General features: G+C 38.6%; 1 protein-coding gene across 5 annotated transcripts in view; it reads right to left on the reverse strand.

Annotated features, from left to right (window-relative positions):
* wdr37 (WD repeat domain 37) overlaps nt 1-27,428 on the reverse strand; it is a 128,508-nt gene that overhangs the window by 52,959 nt on the left and 48,121 nt on the right. For 3 of the 5 annotated variants that reach the window (XM_073054843.1, XM_073054841.1, XM_073054842.1), the window contains 5 exons: nt 16,104-16,200; nt 13,917-14,012; nt 12,039-12,103; nt 11,639-11,722; nt 1,636-1,771 (listed from right to left, as the gene is read on the reverse strand). In XM_073054843.1, the coding sequence (XP_072910944.1) occupies nt 1,636-1,771; nt 11,639-11,722; nt 12,039-12,103; nt 13,917-14,012; nt 16,104-16,200 (478 nt within the window). The remainder of the gene's footprint in view (nt 1-1,635; nt 1,772-11,638; nt 11,723-12,038; nt 12,104-13,916; nt 14,013-16,103; nt 16,201-27,428) is intronic. The other 2 variants (XM_073054845.1, XM_073054844.1) reach the window with 1 other exon arrangement.

The following is a 27,428-nucleotide window of genomic DNA, read 5'->3' on the forward strand; positions in this document are numbered from 1 at the left end:
AAATGTTTTCAATGTGAACAGAAGCTATCCAGTTTACAAAGGTAGAGGTTCAAACATAAATAAATGAACAGAAGATGCTTGTGTGAATCAATTAACAAATGAGGAAACAGAAGTATAAAGACACATCAGGTCAGAAGTGGAATAAATAACAAAGTTTAATTTCAATTGGATTGTTTAAAGGAAAGGGGTCATTCTATGAACAACCATTCACCCCAAATACTCCACGAAGCGACACAGATCTTCAATGAATAACAGCAATGGTGTTGGACTAAAGTAAATTGGGAACACACCCAATACTTTCTTCTGCGTGATCATCCAGATTGTGTCCAAGGATATAGCCAGCAAGATCCATTTGTTTATCAGTTATACCTTTCATCAGCTTGCAAGATTATTCTGGAACTAGCTGGAACTCTCGCAGTATATGAAACATTTCAATAAAATTACCACCAAATAAACAGAGTAATGGAATGCTGCAAACTTGCCAGTTTAAGGAGTCCAAAAAGTTACCCTCAATGTCACAATCTAAGCAGAACTTCAGGACTCCTTGCACATTTCTATACCTCACCACTTGATCCAGACAACATTTTTTTGAAAATGCTGGAAAACGCTCAATGAAAGGAACTCTTAATCAAAGTGATGATAAATTTTAACCTAAGGAAAATGATTCACAGTAAACCTTTATGCAAGACTACTCTTCTGTAGACTATTACTATCGGCTAATTGCCATTCATTTCAAATTATTCTAGTTGAACGATGACATACTAGGACATACCAACTTGAAACAATCCTTTAATAGCTCATGTATCATTTAAAAAATCCTCCATTTGGCCAAATAAATTACCTTTCTTTCACAGGTAACTGAAAACAATGCAACACATTCAATAAATTGCCAGTTAGTATACTTTGTTTATTTATTTATCAAAGCAATAAACCACTGACCATATTATATAACATTTAATTTACTTTTGATCAGAGAACCCCTTCTTTCTGGTCTTCATGATCACACATACTGCTGTGATTGAGAAATTTAGTGGAGAGACACAAACTACATTAGCAATCATCCACTATTTTTAGGATTATTCTGATTTGACAGATGTCTTCTGTTTCAAGATATAAACTATTGCTGCATTGTTGTAGATCTCATGTCAATGGTACATAATCGGCAAAGCTTTAACTAACAGGCAAACTATGAAATGCACTTTCATCAACTTTGCAGATGCAAGCAAATTAAACTGATGCAGATAGGCAAATTATGAAGACAAATTGTTGGGTACTTTGTAAAAAGATATCTCAGGGCAAAGATTTCAGGAGTCAGAGCTTGAGATCATGAAAGGGATCTCCACACATACAGTAGAAATCCATGTTCCGGATGTTCACATGGCGTGAAGTGGAAGGTTTAAAACAGTACTTCAGAATCATTCAAAAGAAAGCTTGAAGATGCTTTAAATTGCAGTAAATTGGATCATCAACGAAGAGCAATGTACAAATTTCCTTGCACTTGCAAAATGAAAGTTTGTTTGTTGGTGGTTAGGGAGGAGGATGATTGCAAAAACACAAAAGGAATAGGATACAGACTTCACAAATATAGCAGAACTGAAGACAGTCCCTGGAAAACAATATGAAGTAAAATTTTACCAGCTGATGCTGTGCCCAGCACCACAGGCTGTAAGCGTGTAACACTGACATCCCAAATCCCATCCCTGTGTCCAATGTACTCTTTCACCAGCTGGCAGACGGCCCGAGAAGTCGTCGTCTTGAAACTTGATACAATCTTTCAAAGAAAGAACAAGTCATTAAAATGTTGTACATATGCAGTTTTTTTTGTGTACTTAAAGGGCACAAAACTGAATTGCCTTCTTATGTTAGATTCAAAAAGCACCACTTGCCAGGTTAGTAACTCCACACTGATGCTTGCTGAAAGTTTCCATAATGCCTGATAAGTGATTTCAGTCAGATTTATCCTGTCTTGTATTTTTCTCCGGGAAAAATAATTGTGTCAGATACCAGCAATTTTCTTCAGGGGAGTAACATTTGCTAATTACTTCTGATATGTTTAAGACATACATCCCACTCTATAGTTGCAACTGAAATTAATCAATTCAACAGCTACAGCTGTGAAAAGGCCATCAGGGAGAATGCCAAAGGATATATGTGACCTTTCAGAGGTAGTTGCTGAGATTATTCCAATTAAATTTTCACTATGCATATATAGAAATTTCATATAATTATGTCAGCATTGAAACTCCATTTGGATAAATGCATTCAAACAAAACAAATTGGGGAAGAAGTCATGGTTTTATAACAAGTTGGTCACTTGGGGGCTTGCGCACAAATTAAATATATGTAAAGATAAAATACTCCATTGAAAAATCTAAATAACTTCAATTGCTGTAGCTAGTTAAAGCTTATTTCCTCCAGTAACTGATGCAGCTGAAATTCTGAAGAATCTGGTGGTCATTTTGCTTTAAGTCCTACAAGAGAGTGCAAGCAATCTGACTAACATGCACCACCATTCTTTCCCAGCCAGTACATTGTCATATGTACTGGTTGCATCACCAACTCTAATGGAGGGGCCACTGCACAGGATCAGAAAAAGCTTCAGAGGGTTGCAAACTCAGCCAGTCCATCATGGGCACCGACTCCCCGGGATATCTTCAAAAGGCAATACCTCAAGAAGGTGGCATCCATCATTAAAGACACCCATTATACTCAGGACATGACCCCTTTTCATTGTTACCATCAGGGAGGAGGCACAAGAGACTGAAGACACACTCACAATGTTAAGGGACAGCTTCTTCCCCTCCACCATTAAATTTCTGAACGGACAATGAACCAACCCATGAACACTACCTACTTATTCTCACTTTTTGCATTGCTTATTGACTTTCTAATATATACAGTACATTTATTGCATATTGTAATTTATAGTTTCCTTTATGTATGCACTGTACTGCTGACTCAAAGCAACAAGTTTCAAGACATATGCCAGACATATTATTGATTCTGATTCTCAAGTTCTTGTTGCCATATTTTGCTAGTATTCCTCTCTCCTTTTGTTAAAAGATGTTCTTTTCTGGTAATGTTGCTGCTAAAGGAAACTAAAGCCTTGCTAACAGCAGGTGGCCTACCAGGAAGAGAGTCAAACAGGATGAGGACAAATGAGAACAGAAGAGAGGAAAAGAGAGCAATGCAGATACACTGAGATACAATACAATGTGTCTTGTGGAAATCTTTCCTTTCAAGAGATCAGGTTTATTTTGTGAAGTCAATCAACATTTAAAATCAGAAATTCAAAACTAATTTTATTTTAAAATGAATGAGAGGGAGAGAGAGGGGGAGGAGAGAGGGGGAGAGAGAGAGAGAGAGGAGAGAGAGAGGGAGAGAGGGGGAGAGGGGAGGGGAGAAAGAAAGAGAGTGAGTGAGTGAGTGAGTGAGTGAGTGAGTGAGTGAGTGAGTGAGTGAGTGAGTGAGTGAGTGTGTGTGTGTGTGTGTGTGTATACACACACATGTATGCATACACACACATACACCATGGCAGCATAGCGGTTAGCACATTGCTATTACAGTGCCAGAGTTCAATCCCCGCATCCTCTGTAAGGAATCTCTACAAGTCCTCCCTGTTCAGAGACAGGGATGTGTGAGTTTTCTCTGCATGCTCCAGTTTCCTCCCACAGTCTAAAGATGTACCAGGTAGGTTAACTGGTCATTGTAAATTGTCCCATGATTAGGTTAGGGTTAAATCGAGGTTGCTGGGCAACGTGTCTCGAAGGGCTAGAAGGGCCCATACGTCGTTGTATCTCTAAATAAATAAATAAAATACACATATACGTAAATGGTTATGAGATTAAAAAAGCATGTAGGCAACATAAGAATTGACTGTAAAATGTTCCATAATTACTATACATGACAAGAAGAAATTGAAACAAGTCAACAAGGTCCTTTATAGTCAGAACAAGGGGAAATTATAATTGAGGACAAAGAAATAACTTAATCTGGTTCTGTCTTCACAAAGAGGAAACAAGTAATCTCCCAAATAAGTTAGGGAACTGAAGGTCTAGAGACAAGAGAAACTGAAAGAAATCATTATTAAAGAAACAGTGTTGAGAAAATTAATGGGGCTAAAGGCTGATAAATCCCCAGGACCTGCTAATTTGCACTCAAATGTACTAAAATTGGACCTAGAAATAGTAGATACATCGGTCATCTTCAGAAAGTCTTTAGACTCATTCTTCATTCTGTGCAGTTCTGGTCACTGCACTAAAGGAAAAATGTGATTGTGCAGGATAATAGTGCAGAGGATTTTCACCATGATATTGCCTTGTTTGGAGGGCTTTTGGAACATGATTGAATAAACTGGGCTTCTTTCCCTGGAGAGAAGGAAGCTGAAGGGTACTTAACTGAAGTATATGAATATGAGAAGCACAGGGTAGAAAATCAAAATCTTTTCCACAGGAAGCAGTATCAAAAACAGAAGGCACAGTTTTAAGATGAGAAAACAATAGGATCTGAGGGGCAATTTTTTATTTAAATACAGTGTGCTTGATATCTGGAATGTGCTGCCAGAAGTAGTGGTGAACTTTGATACAACTGCTACATATAAGAGGCATTCAGACAGGCACTTAAATAGGAAAGCCATAGAATGTTATGGTCCTGATATAGGCAAATAGTATAAATGTACATGAACAAAAAGGTTGGCATGTAGATGGTGAGCCAATGGGCTCATTTCTGTGCTCTACAAATCTATGATTGAGGTAAGGCAAATACAAGTTCACTATTTTACAAAACATGGAAGGGAAAAGTATAGTGGAATACAGACAAGTCCAATGTCAGTAGCAGGAATATTGCTGGCTCCCTTATAAAAGGTGCAATAAGAAAACAGTCATTATGATTTATAAAAGCGAAATCATCCTTAATGAACATTTTCATTTTAAAATAAAAGTAAAATAAAACATTTATTTTACTCATTGTTTGTCAGTCTGATTGTGAAGTTTTTTCATTGATTCTATTGTACTTCTCTGATCCACTGTGAATGCCTGCAAGAAAATGAATCTTAAGGTAGTATATGGCGATATATACATACTTTGACGATAAATTTTCTTTGAGCTTTATACATTGAACAAAAGTTTTTTTAAGGATGTAGCTGGTAGATTGCACAGGCATAATGGAACATTGGATGTGGTGCAAGATGGTTGACAGACAGGAAACAAGAGTAGGGACACTCTCTTTCCAATTGATAAGTAGTGATTAGTAAGATGCTGCAAGAATCAGTACCTGCACCCAAAAATTCAGATTTATAAATAGTTTGGATAAGGAAACTTAAAGTAACTTCTCTAACTTTGGAGATGACAAACCTGGAATTGGGGTTGGGGGTGGGGACAAGAGTGAGACCTGTGACAAGGATGCAAAGAGATCCCAGGGTGATTTTGGCAAGCTGTGCTAGTGGCAGTTGCAGTGTAACATGTATTAATGTCAGGTTATCCAATTTAGCTCTAAGAACAGAACTGAATGGTGATGAATTTGGAAAAGGGAGGTGGAGACTTGAGCTGTGTGGCCTTGAACACTACTAACCAAAAATGTGTTCAATTGGTACTGAGGAGGCAAATGCAATGTTGTCATTCATTTTGTGAGAACTAGAATATAAAAACAAGGATGTAATGCTGTGGCGTTTTAAGGCATTGCTTATACGAGGGATGACTGTTAAGTTTGTGGCCTATGGTAGGAGTCAATCTTAGAAAACCTAGCACATAAATTTTTCAACATAGTCCCTTCCTACATGTGCACACTTAGTCCAGTGGTCATGGAGCACACGGATTCCTTTTTTGTAGAAGTGGTCCACAGTGGGGGTGATTGATAAGTTCATGGCCTAAGGTAGAAGGAGATGAGTTATTAACTTCAAACTTTCTGCATAATCACTCAAAGAGTTGAACTGCACATGCATGTAACAAGAGTGTCTTGGACCTCCAAGTGGTCCACAGCAGGGGTGATTGATAAGTTCATGACCTAAGGTAGAAGGAGATGAGTTATACAGCTCTTGTTACATGCACGTGCAGTTCAACTCTTTGAGTGAAAATGCAGAAAGATTGAAGTTAATAACTCATTTCCTAATTTAGGCCACAAACTTATCAATCACCCCATCCTGTGGACCACTTCTGGAGGTCCAAGACACCAACTTCTACAAAGAAGGGATCTGTATGCTCCACGACCACTGGACTAAGTGTGTAAATCTAGGAAAAATAAATGTGCTAGGTTTTCTAAAATTGTCTCCTTCTACCTCAGGCCACAAACTTATCAATCACCCCTTGTACTACATCTGGGAGTATCATAAGCAGTTTTGAGCCCTTTTTCTATGAAAGGATGTACTGGTATTGGACAGAATCCAGAGGAGGTTTACGAGAGTGACCCCAGAATTTGTAAGAGTTATGTACTTGGGCCTGTATTGCTAGAGTTTAGAATAATGGAGGGGATGGGTGGAACCTCATTCAAACCTATAAAATATTGCAAGGCCTAGATAGGATGGAGTGGAAAAGATGCTTCCTATAGTGGGGGAGTCTAGGACCAGAGGACACAGCTTCAGAACCGAAGAAGGGGGTTGATTAGAATAATAAATCAGCCACGATGGACTAGCAGAGCAGACTCGATAGGCCAAATAGCCTAATTCTGCTCTTATGTCTTATCGTTTTCAGTCAAGAAAGTATATTAATCTTCCTTACAAGATTATATGAGTACTTGATGAAACCCCATATGGAATTCTGTATCATTATCTGGGGGAAAATGTTCTTGCCCTGTAAGGAGTACAACAAAGGGTATTTACTACATTGATTTTAGAGACAGAAGAATGGAAGGACTGAGATTAGGTGATTAGAGTGTTAAAAGTATAGAATAATGAGAGGGGTTCTCAGAGACCTATAAAGCTCTCCAGTGCCCAGAGTCAATTGCCAGAGACTTAGGATAGGAGTATGCCATATGGAACCAAGATCAGGAGAAATGTCCTCACCCAGTGCACAGTGAACCTGTAGAACTCTCTATATGCAGGCAGTGGATATCATATCACTGAATACTCTCAAGACTGATCTATTCTCATTGTGTCAAGGGATCAATGGAACAGCAGAGAAGGCAGAAACAGGATACTGAAGTGAATGATCAGCTATGATTATGTCAAATTGCTGAAGGGTTGAATGGTCTAGACCTGCTCTTGTGTTCTGTTTCCATACTGTTGCATATAGCTCAGGTTATCTTTCAGAATAACAACAGGCAAAGTTTCCAAACACTTTTCCTTTCATTTCTATTCATTGAACTGCTGTACAGAATACAATATGGAACCCTAAGAGTGTTGCAATAATTGTACTCAGCAAAATGTTTGATCAAAAGGACAAAGAAGCTTAGTCAAAATGATAAGCATTTTATGTAGTATCTAAATTCAATGAATTTTTCCATTTTGTTAGGAAAGATTTGGTAATTAAAGCAGGGAAACAGAACTTCAATTATTGCATATGAAAAGATCAACAAACCATTCTATTGTTCTGCATACAAATTAGCGAAAATGCAAATAGCTGTAAAGCACATAATCCAAGCTGAGTATACAAACATCAATTAATGCCAGGTGTTGACATTGGTAGCAAACTTAATGGATCTATTTTATGGTACTTATGTAAAGAAAATACATTTAGACACTGATTTTTGTTGACTCATTTGTGCAAAATCTTATTTTAAATCTTGAAAGTGATCAAAGTAAATGAACAATTTGTAGTGGGATTTGAGTACCACAACTCTATTGTCCTCTTTTCAACATTATCGCAAGTTGATTGGTATTTCAGATTGGGCAATCTCTACTGTGCCAACATGACATTCCTATTTCATAAGACAATAAAACCACAAGATATAGGAGCTAAATTAGGCTATTGGCCCATTTCCTACAATTACTCCTCAGTCATGCAAGCCAAGCTCTAGATACTATTAAAAGCATGCTGACACTCTTAAAACAAGAAAGGTGGACCTTCATGAGCCTTAAATCCTAGAGGTGATCTTTTTTTAAATGAGATCCCCATAACACTGTATACCACCTTAACTATGGACTGATTCCACAACCTACAGACTCACTTTCAAGGACTCTATAGCTAATATACTCAGCATTATTTCTTTTACATTTGAACAATTTGTCTTCTTTTGCACATTGGCCTTTGTCAGTCTTTGATAGTGTGTAGTATTTCACTGATTCTATTGTATTCATTTGTGACTGCCTGCAAGAAAATGAATCACATGTATATTGACATATACATACTTCGATTATTTTGAATATTGTTCAAAGTAAATTTAATCAATGTTGACGCAGTAGTTTGTGGCAGGGACATTAAAATCAAATTGAAGTCTACTCCAAAAGTTTCTGTTAAACGAAAACTTTTAAAATTCTGAGGGAACCACAGAATAAATTCATCACATTCACTCTATCCCTTAATGCATTTATAACTTTCCCAAAGTGCACCAAGGTACAAGTTTATTAAACAAACTGGTTTTATGCAATGCAAAAAACAAATATGCCAAACATATAATAGTAACTAAAGAGCTGCAAGTATTTTCTATGATACAAAAGATGGCTCAAAATGAATTTTAAAACAAATTTGCAAAAGTAACACCTTAGTACTTTGAAAAGCAACACACTAGTTGATTTGTACATCATGTACAGAACTTCTGTAATTAAATTGCTGTACAATGGACTATATTTTGTCAAGAATATTTCCCCAAGGTATCCTTAGATATCAAGTTTTTTACTTGAATTTTACAGTGCTATGAATTTTACATTAGGTTGTAAGGAATTTACAGCAAAGAAACAGTCAGTACAGAGGCAGAGCTAGTTGAACTCTTCCCTTGCAGATGATTTAATCCTGACCTCCATGGGCAATTTGTAGTGTCCCTGTGACAACATAGGTATCCTCCAGGTGCTCTAGTTTACTCCCACATCCCAAAGACAAAATTGGAAACTGTGTATTGCCCTAGTGTACAGACGAACAGTACAATCTGGCAAGAATTCATGAGAGTGGAGAAATGGGATTGCTCTGTGGGTTAACATAGTTCAATGGGCCAAATAGTCTCTTTGTATATCACAAGGAAATATGAGCTACTTGGTTCAACAGGCCATGGGGTAAAACATTCTGCTCCATTCCCTCTAATGGACATCTAAATTTGGAATGCTGCAAGTCCAATTCACTGATTTGTTGGCGGACAGTTGGGAGCTACGTGGCTTTGGTCGTAGCAAGGACTAGGCCTCAGGTCGTGGTGTTGTCTGTTCATAGCTGCCCAGGAGAGAGGTGTCGGAGTCAGTGCTCTCTACCGCAGGCGGTGTGACATGGTGTCCAAGCTGTAGTCGGTGCTGCCCCCAGTGTCTGCTCAGCAGAAGATAAGCTGTATTGCGCTTCCCTACAAACTGTTGTAACATTCATGGACTCGGCTTCTTGGATTATATTTTTGTGTGTGGCTGTATTTTACTGACATCTTATATGTGCTTGCTCTCTTACGTATCTCTCATATCTCTTATGTTATATGGTTATATGGTATGCTATATATGCCTTGTGCTGAGTGTTACTGTTGATACCGTGGCCCCTGAGTAACACTGTTTCGTTTGGCTGAATTCATGAGTATTCATGTATGGTTAAATGACAATTAAACTTGAACTTGAAATGCCCCTTAAATCCATCCATGCTATTTACCTCATTCACTCTAGGTGGCAGCAATTACATTTTCTAAATGAAGCTTAGCCTATTTAGTGCTTAACCTGCTGATGCTTCTATTTCAGCTGCACCTCATTTATCATGTTCACTGTATCTACGCTATATTTGCTCATGTGGCAAAATTATCAAAAAATATATCATCCAAAAGCTGGAAGAACATGAACATCTAGATCTATTTGCTTTAGTATTGTGAGGATCACGACATATTAGTCATAGAGGCTCGCACACTATGAATCAGGAACTACAGTTGTCAAAGTGAGACTTTGATATGAAGATGACAGGGAAATAATAATAGAACACCAACACTGTGTGGTAATTATAAAATCGTGCAGACAAGAACAAAATACATGGCAGATATTCTTTGTGGGCAAACTAAATATTAAAAATAATAAAATAGAACAGAAAACGGAAGAAATAGTTAACAGAACAAGCAATATCTGTGCAAAGTATTCTGCTCTCGTTCAAGAGTTTTCCTAAGCTAGGCAGATAAGTAAACTCTAGCCCTGGCATAGTTGCACAGTAGCTTGAAGGCGATTTCATTATTCACCAACATGTTACAGTACGCAAGGAGATGAGTAAAAAGACAGTATTTATCAGCATTCTCACAAAAGACAGATTCAAATATTGATTAAAATTCCTTTGATTCATAAATGTGCTTCTGACTAATGGTGGTGGCATCCGTCAGTCTCGGGAGACCATGGATCTGCGCCTGGAGTTTCCAGGGCGCAGGCCTGGGCAGGGTTGTATGGGAGACTGGCAGTTGCCCAAGCTGCAGGCCACTCCCACCACTCTCCACGCCACTGATGTTGTCCAAGAGAAGGGCACTAGGACCCATGCAGCTTGGCACCGGTGACATCGCAGAGCAATGTGTTGTTAAGTGCCTTGCTCAAGGACACAAACACGCTGCCTCAGCTGAGGCTCAAACCAGTGACCTTCAGGTTACTAGTCTGATGCCTTACCCACTAGGCCACGCATCAACATTCTGACTAATGAATTAATAAATATATAAGCAATTATATAATGGCCGACCTGATGTCAAAGGTTAATTGCTTAACAGCGCAATAATAGGTAATCAACAACAGCTGTAAACTTCAAAGTAAGCAATGACATCAAGTAGCCAGAAATAAAGCAGCAAACCACATCGGGGGGACATAACACGGAGAAAAACAGTGTTTACATTTCAACATGATGATTTTTCACCAGAACTGTTCTGATGTGAGCTTATCACCCTGAAATAGTTCATGTGTTTCTCTCTCCAGAGGTGTTATCTGACCTGGATTTTCTATTTTATTTCAAATATCTGAACTATTTTGATCTTGAATAAGATAACAGAAATTAATTAGCAGGTTTCTTCAAAGGCTAACTTTGCAATTGCTATTTAATGCACAACTAACTTACTACACAAAATAAATACACTACTTTGTTATTTAAGTAAATTTATTTACTTTATTCTTTCCTTCCTCATATTCTCTTGTCTACTAAGGAAGTAAAAATTTCCATGGAGTAAAAGCTTTGTCCATGACTAAATAGGGTTGCTTAGCAACGTGTATAATATTCTCTAGAGATTTATACCTTCAACATTGCAATCATTGCAAAGGTTATTAACTATACATGCTAAACATCTTACTAACCCTAGCTACATAATAGATTATTTGAAAACTGATGCTCACTTTTGTTAGTATTTTATTTCTACTTTTACACTCAAGTTAAAAGGACAAACCTAATTTCAAACACACATTTGTACATTGTATGCTGTTAAACACGTTATCAATGTTTTAACAATGAATTATATAGTACCATAGGCATAGGCTGTTACATTATTCAAAACACACCTCCAAGTCCATTAGACTGCAATAATTCCATAACGGTTACCAGATGATGCAACATGCAAATGGATTCACTGGAAAACAAATTACCCAGGAGTCTCCACCCCACAACTCCCAACTTCCCATGTTGAAGTTCCGCGCTCCAGCCACTTTGCCTGGGAAGGTGTTTGACCGCTACACCATGAGCAGAAGAAAAGACTTAAAGTATATCACTTGCAGGAAATGAAGGAGTATTAGAGTACAATATTTCTAGATCTATTTGGACCACATTCTTTTAAGATCACTCCATCAAATAAACATCGTTACTTAACCCCAAAAAAATTTAACAATCTGTCAACTATGTTTTTTTACTTACTGAGAAAGTAACAATTTTTTTTACAAAACTTAAAATTACTGCTTCATTTAGCAACATTTGGATAGAATATTAATTTACATAAGTTCAATTTTGGAAGCATCTCCATGTCATGATTTATGCACATCAATAACATACCTTGCTCGTAGAGGCCTTGTATGTCGTTTTCAGTTTTTGAGATAACTGGCTGGTGCTGTGACTGGCTACATAAATACAAACAGAACTTTGGTCAATCAGTGAATAGCATATGTAAGTGAGATAATGAATGCTAAATATTTATTAACAGGATATGTTCATTTCTACTCCATCCTCTTTCAGTGGCTTCCAACTTTTACTCTTTCAACTGAAAACACAGAGATTCTGCAGATGCTGTGAATCTTAAGCAACATGCTAACTTGTAGACCTTCTCATCCCTTCTTTATTCTGGCTTCTGCTTTCTTCTTTTCCAGCACTGATGAAGGGTCTTGGCATAAAACATTAACCGTTCCCCTCCATAAGTGCTGCCTGACATGCTGAGTACCTCCAGCATTTTGAGTGTGCTCATCTTTTAACTGTACGAGTCAGTTAATCTCCTCAGCAATTCACTTAATCATTTATGAGATAGCTTTCAGCCATACTGGCTATAGTTTCCAGCCTAACAAAGCCTTTTGCTCTACATTTAAAAGCCTGTGCAGAGTTCATCAATAAAACCACATATTAAATGTTTCTTTTAATGCCAGTCACACAAGATGCTTGCTAGCTTATCTCCTTACTCATGATTGTTAAGTCTGAATTTAAAATGGTGATATAAAAGGTTAACTCTATAGCTGCTGTAAGAACACAAAAGTAAAGTCATTGGAGATGACTGATGATAAATATCATGCACCTTGCCACCTAATTTAGGTCAAAATAAGGCATTTATATAAAATAAAACTCAAATTAGTTATAATGTTTTAGACAAGGTGGAAAGAGTTATTAACCATTCATTCTCATTTGAATTCAATCTCTGAAAAAATTCAATTTTAAAATATAACAAGTACTTATTTCTGCTTGATGATGCACATAAGTCAAGGTCCCAATCAAAAATTCCAGTGAAAACACCATTTAGTTTCATTGACATCTCAGCACAAGATGGCGCTATTTAGTTATCATGCTGTGGTAGTGAGGCACCATCTTCCTTAATATTTTCCTTTCTCCTTGCATATATCATACTCAACTTAAATATAGTAAATTTTCAGAGTTGTGTAATAACATTCTTTAATATTTATTTTTACATATTAACCTACTAGTCATACATTACAGTTGGCTCTCCTTATCCACAGGAGGTTCCCGCGGATTCCAAAAAACTCGGATGTTCAAGTCCCTTATATAAAATGGCGTAGTATTTGCATATAACCTACGCACATCCTCACATATACTTTAAATCATCTCTAGATTACTTATAGTATCTAATACAATGTAAATAGTTGTTACACTGTATTGTCTAGGGAATAATGACAAGAAAAAAAAGTCTGCACATGTTCAGTATAGACGCAATCACCGTAGCTCTTCTGGGAACGCTGATGCTGCCTCGGCATCAGCCGATCCCGATTCTCCCGTGATCTTTAAGTTCTTGAGGCTGTAGCGCTTTACGTAGCTAGCCAGCCATCTCTTACTAGCCTTAAACTCCTTCCTCTCGCTCACAACGCAAGTAGTGAATGAATGAGACGCGAGGCGAACAATGCTCAACTTCCGGGTTTTCCCGATCCGCGGTTGGTTGAATCCACGCATGTAGAACCCGCAGATAAGGAGGGCCAACTGTTTTCCTTTTCTTGATTTAATTTTAGAAACTGAATTTACATTAGAATTTTCATTAGAATGTCTTATTTTAAAAGAATTTTTTTTCCTCTCCAACCTCTCACCACTGCCTTTAATTTAACGAATTGAGTTTCTAAGTTTCCAATTTGTTTCCCTATGGAAGGGCTGCTCAAAATAGTTGCAACATTATGGCTGCAGAACGCCAATATATCCAAGTATATAAAAAAAAATTCCATGAACCTTTTGCCTTCAACTGTCCTTTGCTCAGATCTCCCCCATCCACTGTCTGGCCTTCAGCAGTTAAACGATCATTCAAGGTTTCAATTTCTCTTCGCACTGCAGGTCAAGAAAGAAAAAAAAACATTCAGCACCCCAATTAGATTTGCCAAGGACACTGTGAATGAAGCCTAATTGAGTAGACTAATAATCTACAGAAAATTTATGGCCCACTTAGTCTATATAAAAATGACACAAGTTATTAAGAAAATAAAATTGTTATGTACTCTGCTAGAAATTGCTACAACATGTGAGTGGATGTTTTTCATACAAGTTATAGAACCAAGGTTAGTTAGAACACAGAATACTGCAAAGGAATAGGTCAATCAGCCAATCATGTATCTGCTGATCACGATGCCAATCTAAATTGACTCCAGTTGCCGGCACGTGTCTGCATTCCTCTATTCCCTAGTTGTTCATATGTTTATCTTAAAACACTTATTGCACACCACACAGCAGTGTGTTCCAGGCACCTATTAAACTTGCCTCAAAAATCTCTTTCAAGCTTCCCCCTCTCTCACCCTAAACCTATTCCCGCTTATATTTGGCACTTACGTCCAGGAAAATGACTGTCTGCTCTATCCATGCACCACTCAGTTTTAAATACTTCTTTCAGATCACTACTTAGCCTTAGACCTAAGTTGGTCTACCTCTCCTTACAGATTCAAATTTATTATCACTAGCATATGTCATGAAATTGTGTTCAAAGTACAAACATCCAATTTGTGCAAAAAGAATAAATAGTGCAAACTATAAAAAAAGTAAACAAATAATACACAGAACATACACCACAGAGTCCCCGAAAATGAGTCCACAGCTATGGAGCCAGTTTAGTGCTGAGGTGAGAGAAACCTGACAGCTGCTAGGTAACTACTCTTCCTGAACCTGGTAGCATGGACATAGAAGTCTTGCACCGCCTGCCTAAAGGTAGCAGCCAGCGATAGAGAAACGGGTCAAAGCCAAGCAAGTGGGAGGATCTTGGCTGACATGGAAAAGTGAGCTGAACACTGATTGAACCTCCACGCTCGGCCTCAATGCCTTAATCTTTTTAATCTGGCTCGGCACTTAAAATTGGTTAAACGTCGGTTCCTGTTTCTCCTCTTTGATGGCAGGAATGTGAAGAGGGCACGTCCCAGATGGTAAGAGTCTACAATGATGGATATCACCTTCCTGAAGCATCACCTCTTAAAGAAGCCCTTGATGGCAGCCGGGATTGGGTCCATGACTGTTGATGCAACCATCTGCAGCCTGTTGGGATCCAGTGCCTTAGAGCTTCCATACTAGGCTGTAATCCAACTAGTCAGAGTGTTCTCAGAATCTACAGAGATTTGCAAGGCTCTTTGGTGACATACCAAATCTGCTCAAACTGCTAATGAAACAGATCCACTGGCATGCCTACTTAGTGACTACATCAATGTGTTGGACCCAGGATTGATTTGAACCTATAGTACGGCAACTAAAATTGCAGACAATGCTCCAAATCTGACCTAAACTTGCAACTTTTTTTTACTCAGTGTCCTGACTGACGAAGGCAAGCATGTCTTATGCTTTCTTTACCACACTATCCATTTGTGTTGCTACCTTTCGGGAGGTATGGACTTGCATCCCTAAATCCCTCTAGACATCGATGCTCTTTAAGGTCTTATGAAAATAGAATTGGAACATGGGTTTAGGGCTATCAGTTGTCCCAAGAATAAAATCCAACATGTCTTGGGTGCTCAATAGTATTTACAGCAGGTAGTTGCTTCCACTATCATACCTCTGAAAAAGATGAAATCAACACCATTTTGACTACAAATACAGAAACTGTTTCGTGAAGGTAGAAAATGTAATCCAGGAACTAAAGATGGTGCCAGAGGTTTTTGAGGATCTGGCAGACCTCTTCCTGTTCATCCACAAAACAGTTTAATTCCCTCTCATCTCGTGTCTCTTTTTTTATTTTCAAGGTGGCTGGGATCCTTTTTTTAAAATTGTGAAGCTATTGAAATCAATTCCATAGTACTGAGTTATTATAGCGATACAAATTGAATTAAAGTTCATCCATCGCAAAAGCTCAGCAGCTTGAAGATGGTATTTCTCATATCCCATATAACAAAAGTCTAGAATACCTTTTGACATCTCTGAACATACCAGGACACATCAGATACTCACATTCAATATTTTCAATGTACAAATTTTCAAATTCTCGTTCAATCTGTCCGAATAGTTCCAGCAATGTTTGCCGAATTGTTGGTGGCAATTTTGAGTCCTAGAGAGAAAGTAAAATTAAAAGTCATCAATAGAAAACACATCTTTCCCAAAGTGTCGCTACAGGATTACCACTGTATTCAGAAAACGAATGGTTTGTTTGAGTTTCTGAACCAAAGATAAACCTTATTTTTCTCTACACATGGGCTAAGTTCTGCAGCCATGAAGTAGTATTTTAAATACTGTACTATAAAGCTTGTGTTTCTAAATGAAATTATTGCAGTAGGTTCTATCCAAAAGCAATACAGTGTATTTAACCACTTGTTTCTGCAAGTATTCACTTGATAAAAATGCCTAAATGCTTCCAAGACTAATATTCATTCAGTCAAATTTCGATATGCATTCCATCTCACTTCTCTAGTGAACACCTGGCATCTATTTAAAATCAGTTTTAAAAAGTTCAAACAGAAGTTCACCGAAAATACACTCAGTGGCCTCTTCATTAGGAGCACCTACCTACTCGTTGATGCAAATATCTATTCAGCCAATCACATGGCTGCCACTCAATTCATAAAAGCAAGCAGGCATGGTAATGAGGTTCAGTTGTTGTTCAGACCAAACATCAGAATGGGGAAGAAATGTGATCCAAGTGACTTTGACCATGGAATGATTGTTGGTGCCAAAAAAGGTGGTTTGAGTATCTCAGAAATTGCTCATCTCCTGAGAGTTTCATGTCTCTAAAGTTTATAGAGAATGGTGCAAAGGAACAAAGAACATTTGGTGAGCAGCAGTTCTGTGGGCAAAAACGCCTTGATAATGAGAGAAGTCAGAGGAGGAAGGTCAGACTGGCTCAAGCTAACAGGAAGGCAACAAAAACCACACCTTATAACAGTGGTGAGCAGAAGAGAGTATCTGAATGCACAACATCAAACCTTGAAACAGAAGGGCTACAGCAGCAGAACACACCAGGGTCCGTTACTGTACCTAATGAAGAGGCCACTGAGTGTATAGTATTTCAATTAATTATGGTAAATCGACAGCTCAGCTAGTAGGAGCTGATGTTGTAGCCAATGAAATACACAATTTGCTTGATGCCACCAGTCGAGTACCCCTTCCTAACTAAATACTATGTGGGTTGCCTGTTTGAAAACATAACTGAGAAGAAAAATATTTTCATCACTGAGCAAAAATATAAGACCAAGACTAAACACATGGATGAGCACTGAAGAGAGGTGCATAAGTTCAACAACATTCCCACCACCCTCTGCCATCTCACCCTAACAATGGACTTTTTACTCTCCTCATATCCGGTAGGCACTACAGGAGCCTCCGCTCCCACACCAGCAGGCTGAGGAAGAGCTTCTTCCCTGAAGCTGTGATCCTGCTGAACCACACATCACAGCGCTAAACAATATTTCAGCCATATTTTATTGTCTCAGTACTTCTATGTTTGTATGCTGTAGCACTTACTTTTTATTCGCAATTATTTTGTAAATAACACTATTCTTTGCATTTCTGGTTAGATGCTAATTGCATTGTATCTGTACTCAGCACAATGACAACAAAGTTGAATCTAATCTAATCCAATAACTAAACAAAATTTCCAAGAGAGGTTTTGCAAAAGGGGAGGCAGATTTGGTATCAAGCTTCCTTCTGTATTGAAAATCAACACTTCACTTAATGATGCAGAAGTAACAGTCCCAAGCAAAGTACCATCAACTAGCTGAGAGTGGTAAAAGCCTGAATATTTAGCCCACTGTAAACCTAAATACCCAACTTAAGGCAAATGAAATACTATCAACACTTCTGCTACAAGTGAATATGGATGATAAAATTTAATTAATCCTCCATTGTCTGTGGTCAAAATACGTGATTTGCATCTGCAGTAATTTTCTTTAATTAACTTTGTAAAAATTGAAGCTATCCACCAATGCAAAGTTCTTGATCTTGATTTCATCATATTCACCACTCACTATCTTGTGCACAGAGATCACCTGTTACCATTTCCATTAAAAACTCTTATTTCCACCCTGTCTTCACCCATAGCTTGATCATCTCCATACCCATGCCAGTCTTCTATTCTCTTCAGCTCTCCCAATATTCTAACTGTCCATATTTCCAAACATCAACCAGTCATCTCTCAATCTTTTGCATTGGCTCTCAGCCCTCCAGCCTGTCAAAATTTAAAATTCTGACCCTTTTTCTTTTAAGAGCCCATCCAAAATAATTTCTGCCAGTGCCACCAGCATGCCCTTTACACCATCCCCTACTGCCTGCCTTTGGTTCCTTGGACTGCACATTGTTTCTTTCTTCATCATCTCAACAACTGACAACATCTACAAGCAGTGCTGCCATTAGAAAGCAGCCTCTATCATCAAGGATCCCCACCATCCAGTCCACTCTCTCTTCCCTTATTTACTTATTTATTAATTGTTTGTGGGTCTTTTTTGTATCTGTACAGTTTCTCTGTTTCTGCACATTGGCTGCTTGTTCAGTTTTTGTGTGTAGTTTCCTACTGATTCTATTTTATTTCTTTGGTTCTATTGTGAATGTCTGCAAGAAACTGAATTGCAGGGTATTATATAGTGACATACACACATTTTGATAATAAATTTACTTTGTATATACACTGCATTTTAAACCCGCTCTTTTAGGTTACTGCTTCCGATATGCCCTCCTTTTGCCCTTAAAGCATTTTAGGCATTGTTCAATTGCAAGTTGATATTGAAATTATTCCATCAAGTTGTGAGCAAGACGTATTCTAGAATTCAGGCTACGTCCACACTAGACCGGATAATTTTGAAAAAGCCGGTTTTGCGTAAAAACAATAGGCGTCCATACTATGTGTTTTTAAAAATATCTCTATCCACATTGAAACGGAGATTTTAGTAAATCTCCTCCTGCGCATGTGCAGGACACATCTGCCGAAAACAAGCGACACGTTTGATGCCGAATCTCACCGTAAAAGTGCACGTTTGTGTAGCTACAGACTAGAAAAACTTAAAACGACGGACAGCTGTTGGCTTTCACGCAGGAGAATTTAAAAGTAAAAAAAACAAATACTGGAGTGTATGGAGGCAACCGACGGAGTTCACGGACAGATTGACCCGGCTGACGACGAACATTGAAAAACTGACTAACTCTGTTGCATTAATAAAGCACCTTGTTAAATGTATAAAACATGTCTGCATCAGTGTTATCTTGTATTTCCATACAATGTTACATAAGGCTGTTACACATCTATTGTCAGAGAAGTACTTGCATAAATAGGTAAACCACCTTCATATGAGCAAGGACAGAAAACAGGGCAAAGTGAGTATACTTATTTATTCAGCAAGTTATGGGTCACAGTATTTGGTGAGTACATTTCTAACTCTTCCAGCGTCAGTCTTGTTGCGGTCTGTTCTGAAATTGTTAGGTTGCGTTCAAGAAAACAATGAAATAGCGCGCTGCCGTCTGATAGCGTTTTTAGATTTCTCCGGTTACCCCATCCACACTGATCCAGCCAATCTGGTGTTTTCAAAAATACCCACTTTGGAGAGCGTTTCTGAAAAGCTCCGGTTTCGGGGGACGAAAATGCCGTTTTAGTGTGGACGAAGGGTAAAGACAAAGGGTAAAAATGAAAAGAAAAAGCTTCGGTTACAGATTTATCCGATGTAGTATGGGCGTAGCCTCAGTTAATTGAATTACCATGAATATTAATTATAACATGCATATAGGGAAAATAAATTTGCCAGTGGTTGGCAATTCCAAAAACTTAAATGATTTGATGGTGTTTTCATGCTGCCAAGAAATTATGGGAGTTTGCAAAATGGCAAACCTGGTTTCTACTTCTTTTTCAGAAGTGGCTGAAAAAATTTAAAACAAAAGTATGGCACCTTCAAAATGCAGATTTGCTTCATTATATGACTTGAAGTCTCATCATTTAAATGTATAAAGTGAATGTTTTTGCTGATAAAATTAATGCTGTACAATTGCAAGACTGCTTGCCCATCCAGCCATATCCAAGTTGCCAAATTAGTTGTAAATTCTGAAAATATAACGTGTAAGGATTCATTGGGAGGAATTGAAAATTGAAGCAACTGTCAAGTGCACTATAAATTCACTGTGACCAGCACATCAGATCAAGAATCCTACAGTGGCACTTCAGGCCAACACATGCAAAAGGGACTCTACCAAAAGAGCTAACAGTACAATATTTTGTTTTCAATAGACAAGAGATGCTGTAGATGCTAGAAATCTAGAGCAGTACACACAATGTGCTGGAGGAGCTCAGCAGGTCAGGCAGCATCTATGGATAGGAACAAACAGTCGATGTTTTGGGGTGAGATCCTGCATCAGAACTGGAAAGGAAAGAGGAAGGAATTTCGTTTTCACCATTATTGCTAACAATTTGAAGCAAACTGAAGGTCACTCAATGTATTTAGCAATAGTTTTGACATATTTCATAAAGCTTCATTAATCTCTTTGAATCGCAGTAGCACAGTAGCACAACATTTTACAGTACCAGCAACCCCGGTACAATTTCCGTCATTGCCTGTAAGGAGTACGTACACGTTCTCCCTGTGAATTGTCTTGAGATTCCTCTGGGTGCTCCGGGTTTCTTCCTACAGTACAAAGATGTACTGGGTTGGAGGGTTAATTGGTCATTGTAAATTGCCTGTGATGAGACTAGCATTAAATCGGAGAGGGCAGGGCTGCTTGAAGGACCAGAAAGGCCTATTCTACGCTGTATTTCAATCAATAAAAGTTCTTGTATAGGACTAATTATCTTCACTTCATATCAAACTAAATATATTTCTGTATGACTCAAAGTTTAGAAAATGTGATGCCATTTATATATGATGCACAAACAAGCTCATTATTGACGGATATCAGGCTCAAAGTCAACCCAGCAATCACTCACATACAAAGAAATCTTTGAATCTGCAAACCACCTTCAAACATGGCAGCTTGCATTTCATGTTTACCAGCGTTTGGTTTTAGCGATCTTACATGGGGGCATCTCATTTTAAAAACAGGACAAAATACTGCGCCACCCATAATACCCCCAATCATTGCAAAGCAGTAAATTTTCCAATTTACCACAAGAATTCAATGGAAAAACAAATGAATAAAAGTTGAAAGCAAGCAGATAACTGATTATGCTGTTTAAGAAAGGCTGCTTGCCTTTATACCTGATTAACTATAGCAAACCACAGCTTAGTGATGAGCATATTGCAAAGGTGTTCTTTTGTGAATTGGTCTGAATTCTTTAGATGAGTAAAAGTTTCTGTGAAGCTCATTAGTACACAACGTAATGCAATATTAGAAAGCAATGTTTTAGTTGGAATAGTCATACACACATTTATGTCTGGCAATGTTCTTCTGGTTCAATGTAATTAAACAAAAACAACAGCTTAAACTAGCTAGTATTAAAATTCAGTACCAGTATTCATGATTATTTTAATCTAAGAGGTGATTATAAACCATATGGCTACTTTGTGCTGCAGACAAAATAAAAACAAACTGCTGAAAACATAAGACCATAAAACCACAAGACACAGGAGCAGAATTAGGCCATTTGAGTCTGCTCTGCTATTTCATCATGGTTGATATAATTTTCCTCTCAACTCCTATCTCCTGCCTTCTCTCAGTATCACTTCATTCCCTGACCAATCAAGAATCTATCAACCTCTGCCTTAAGTATACAAAAAGACTTGGCCTTCACAGCTCTCAATGGCAAAGAATTCCACAGATTCACCACTCTCTGGGGTAAGAAAATCTTCCTCACCTCAGTTCTAAAATGATGCCCTGCTATTCTGAGGCTGTGTCCTCTGGTCTTACGCTCTCCCACCATAGGAAACATCCTCTCTACATCCACTCTGTCAAGGCCTTTCACCATTCGACACATCTGTAGATGAGGTCACCCCTCATTCTACTGAATTTCAGTGTCAGAGCCATCAAATGCTCTTTGATCCATTCAATCCCAGAAATATTTTTGTGAACCTCCTTTGAACCCTCTCCATTCTTTCTAAGATAAAGGCCCCAAAATTGCTCACAATACTCCAAGTGAGGCTTCATAAACTTTCAACACTACATCCTTGCTTTTATTTTCTAATCCACTTGAAATGGGTGCAAACTTTGCATCTGCCTTCCTCACTACTGACTCAACCTGCAAATTAACCTTCAGGGAATCCTGCACAAGGACTTTCAAGTCCCTTTGCACCCCAGTTTTTTTGTATTTTCTCTCCATTTAGAAAATAGTTAACCCTTACACTTCTTCTACCAAAATGCATGAGCATACACTTCCCAATACTTTATTCCATCTGCCATTTCTTTAACCATTCTTCTAATCTAAGTCCTTCTGTAGCCTCTCTATTTCCTCAAAACTACCTGCCCCTTCACCTATCTGTATATCATTTTTGCAAAAAGCCATCAATTCTGTCATCCAAATCCTTGACATTTAAAGTAAAAAGAATCAGTGCCAACATTGACCCCAGTGAACATCACTAGTCACAGGCAGCCAGCCAGAAAAGGCTCCCTTTATTCCCACTCTTTGTGTCTTGCCAATCAGCCACCACTTTACCCATACTAGAAACATCCCTGTAATACCATGGGCTCATAGCTTGTTAAACAGTCAAGCTGCAAGAGGCAAGGGAAGAGATTTCTGTGGCTCTGGCTAACATTTTAAATTTTTACTGTACGCTAGTAAGGTGACTGGAAGAGAGTAAATGTCAATATAAATTTATTATCAAAGAACATAAATGTCACCATATACTACCTTGAGATTCATTTTTGCAGGCAATTACAGGAAAATAAAGAAATACAATAGATTTTATGAAAACTATACATGAACAAAGACTGACAAACAACCAATTTATAAAAGACCAATAGTACAAATAAAAAAATATACAGGTTGAGTATCCTTATCCAAAATTTTTGGAGCAAGAAGTGTTTTGGATTTTTGAATATACAGGGAATAGCTTAGAATCGCTATCATTTCCAACTCTGAATTAATGTGCCACCAGTCAGCAGTCTTTGGCTTACACTTGTTCATTATACATCTGTAGAGATACAACCATTCAGAGGGTTAGAATTTCACCAGGATGATCTTGGCAATCCCATCAATGAACTTGATGCCATACAAAAAGTGCTGGATACGGTCCAGTCCATCACAGGTAATGTCCGACCCACCACTGAGAACATCTACACGGGATCATTGTTGCAGGAAAGCAGTATCTATCATCAGGGACCCACAGCACCTAGGACATTCTTCCTTCTCACTGCTGACATCAGGAAGAAGGTGCAGGAGCCTCAGGACCCATACCAGCAGGTTCAGAAACAGTTATGACCTCTCAACCATCAGGCTCTTGAGCCAATGGGGATAGCTTCACTCAACTTAATTTGTCCCATCACCAAACTGTTACCACAACCAATGGACTCATTTTCAAGGACTCTTCATCACGTTCTAAATATTTACTGCCAATTTATTTATTATTATTTTTTTCTGTATTTGCAACTTGTTGCCTTTTGCACACTGCCTATTGGGTGCAGTCTGTCATTGATTTTATTATGGTTATTGGATTTATTGGCCAGCAAGAAAACGAATCTCAGGGTGGAATATGGTAACATATATGAACTTTGATAATAAATTTACACTTTGAACTTTGAATTTCTCTGCTGCTTCATAATAAGCAGACACATTATCACCACAAATATTTAAAAATTTAATGCGATACCTCTTCTTAAATTTCTGCAACTAGTCTGCTGAATATTCACAGTGACCTTCAATTTTCAGTTTGTTGTGATAGATCTTGGCTTGTTTCACAATCAGCATTTGCTCATTCCAACACTGGCAAGATCTTCATTTCTTGCTGTGTGCAGTATTTTTCATTATGTTCATTATATATGTGTGGTCAGTTCTCAGGACCATCTGCGGTGTGCAGAGACCTACACCTTGCCTAGGAACTTTCCCTACACCTTGAGGAATTTTTAACTTGCAACATCATAAAAATTTTGGAATTTGTAAGTTTTCAGCATCAAAAACAATTTTGGTTTCAGGGGCTTTTGGGTTTTGGAATTTCGAACAAGGACTGCTCAATCTGTACTAAGAGCGAGTTGCATCGTTTTTGAAAATGAGGTTGTGGAATCAGTTCAGAGTTGAGGTGAGTGAAGTTACCCATGCTGGTTCAGGAACCTGAACGTTGTAGGGTAATAACTGTTCGTGAAACTGGTAGTGAGAGACCTAAGGCTCCTACACCTTCTGCTCAATAGTAGAGGTGAGAAGAGGGCATGGTCTAGATGGTGGGGGTCCTTAATGATGGATGCTGCTTTCTTATAGCAGTGCTCCTTATACATGTGCTTAATGGTGAAGAAGCCCTCTTTTCAAGAAAGGCAGAGGGGTAAGCCTAGTAAATTTTGACGTACTTGCCTAAATTCAGTGGGAGAAAAGATACTGGAAAATAAAACTGAGAGACAGGGCTAATGATCACTTGGAAAGACCAGGACAAATCAGAGACCCAACATGGTTTTGTCAAGGGCAAATGCTATCTTGCCAATTCACTTTAATTCTGTGAAGAGTTAATATCAATGAGGGCAGGGCAGCAGATGTTATTTACATGAACCTTGGTAAAGCACTTGACAAAGTCCCAAATGGAGGACTGGTTCAAAAGGGCCATATAATTCAGGGTAATTTAGCAAAATGGAGCTTAGCCATAGAGGATAGAGGGTGATGGCAGAAGGTTACTTTTGTAATGGGGTGCCTGTGACTAGAACTGTTGCAACATTGTTTATAACATGACTGGCTTGAATGTAGATGTGAAAGGTAAGATGAACAAGTGTACATATTGTGGATAGTCTTATGCTGCAGAACATAGTAAAAACGAGACAATGTTTTTCAGGACCATGGTGTTACATGACAAAGTACAAAAACTAGATAGAACTATGTAAAAAAAAAACAACACAGAAAAAACTACACTAGACTACAGACCTACCCAGGACTGCATAAAGTGCACAAAACAGTGCAGGCATTACAATTAATAATAAACAAGACAATAGGGCAGTAAGGTGTCAGTCCAGGCTCTGGGTATTGAGGAGTCTGATAGCTTGGGGGAAGAAACTGTTACATAGTCTGGTTGTGAGAGTCTGAATGCTTCGGTGCCTTTTCCCAGATGGCAGGAGGGAGAAGAGTTTGTATGAGGGGTGCGTGGGGTCCTTCATAATGCTGTTTGCTTTGCAGATGCAGCGTGTAGTGTAAATGTCCGTAATGGCGGGAAGAGAGACCCCGATGATCTTCTCAGCTGACCTCATTATCCGCTGCAGGTTCTTGCGATCCAAGATGGTGTAATTTCCAAACCAGACAGTGATGCAGCTGCTCAAGATGCTCTCAATACAACCCTTGTAGAATGTGATGAGGATGGGGGGGTGGGAGATGGACTTTCCTCAGCCTTCGCAGAAAGTAGAAACACTGCTCGGCTTTTGTTGGCTCTGCACCAGTCCGTTAGCCACTGCACCCCCTCTCTGTAATCTGACTCGTCGTTCTTGCTGATGAGACCCACCACGGTTGTGTCATCAGCGAACTTGATGCTGTGGTTTGAGCTGTGTGTTGCAGCACAGTCATGGGTCAGCAGCGTGTACAGCAGTGGACTGAGCACACAGCCCTGGGGACCCCCGTGCTCAGTGTGATGGTGTTGGAGATGCTGCCTCCGATCCAGACTGACTGAGGTCTCCCAGTCAGGAAGTCTAAAATCCAGTTGCAGAGGGAGGTGTTCAGGCCCAGTAGGCTCAGCTTAACATCTTAACATCTCCAGTCCAGTATTCACCACCCCTCTTCCGAAATTTGTCTGAAGTTACATTTTTATCTCTGTCTAAACTTATTTTCTTTTTATTTCAGATACTTTAATAACCTCCCCATCCTCTCCTTCCCTTTTACTTTATAGCCATGCTTTTCCAATCTGTTGAAACTACCCTCCTACTATTTAGTTTAAATCCTTTTTGACAACTCTAGTTACACGATTCGCTAGGACCATGGTCCCAACATGGTTCAGGTGGAGCCTGTTCCATTAGAGCGACTCTGTTCTTCACACACACTGATGCCAATGTCCCACAACTTCAAACCCAACTCTCCCATAACAATCTTTAAACCATGCACAGGTGGCCCCCGTTTTTCGAACGTTTGCTTTACAACAGCTCGCTGTTACGAAAGACATACATTAGTATTTGCTTTCGTTAACCAAAGAGGATTTTTGCTTTTACGAAAAAAAGACGCCCGCTTTATACGTGTGTTTACCCCGAGAAAGAGTACAATGACCGTGAAGCCTTGTGCGGGCAGTTGTTTGTGCATGTGTGTGCGTGCATATGCGTGTACGAGCATACGCGTGGACGTACGTATGTGTGTACGTGCGTAGGCATGTACGCGCCGATTTTTTTTCTCCAAATCGATTTTGGCTCGCTCTCCTGAGTTTGATAAGTGAAACTACACCGTACATACAATATTTCTACTTTATAAAGGGTGTATATTTATCATATCATACCTGCTTTTACTATATGTTTGTGTTATTTTAGGTTTTATGTCTTATTTGGTTTGATTTGGTAGGTTATTTTTTTGGGTCTGGGAATGCTCAAAAAATTTTCCCATATAAATTAATGGTAATTGCTTCTTCGCTTTACACCATTTCGGCTTACAAACAGTTTCATAGGAACACTCTACCTTCGAATAGCAGAGGAAACCTGCACTTAACTCTCAAATCTTATTGACCCTATGCCAGTTTGCACATGGCTCAGATAGCCAGGTATAATTATCCAGAGGTTATTATTTTTTTTTTAGTCCATAGTTTTTCATATTCCCTCAGCAGAACCTCTTTCCTCATTTTACCCACATGGGCCAGGAGAACTATATCTTTCTTCTCCCACTTCCATTTCCTCTACAGGTCAGATGAGATAACCTAAACCCAGACATCAGGTACACAGCACAATCCTTTGGACTCTCGATCATTAGGATAGATATGATTATTTCCATGATTATACTATTGCCAATTACAACTACATTTCTCTTCTCTCTCCCCTCTTGAATAGCCCCTGAATCTCAGTGCCAAAGCCAAGTTGCTCATGCTTCTTACAGACAACATTCTCGTCTGCATAGGGAGTATGAATCTAAGACCTGATGGACAAGCAACCTGTACTTGCTACAGATGTGGTCACCAGGAACCACAATGGAGTTCACCAGCTCCCCGATCATGGATCTGCAAACCATCACCTGATCTTGCATCCTTACTTATTTAATTATTAGAATTTGGTATCTTTTTATTT

The sequence above is a fragment of the Hemitrygon akajei genome, chromosome 8 (assembly GCF_048418815.1).
Source record: "Hemitrygon akajei chromosome 8, sHemAka1.3, whole genome shotgun sequence".
NCBI lineage: Eukaryota > Metazoa > Chordata > Chondrichthyes > Myliobatiformes > Dasyatidae > Hemitrygon > Hemitrygon akajei.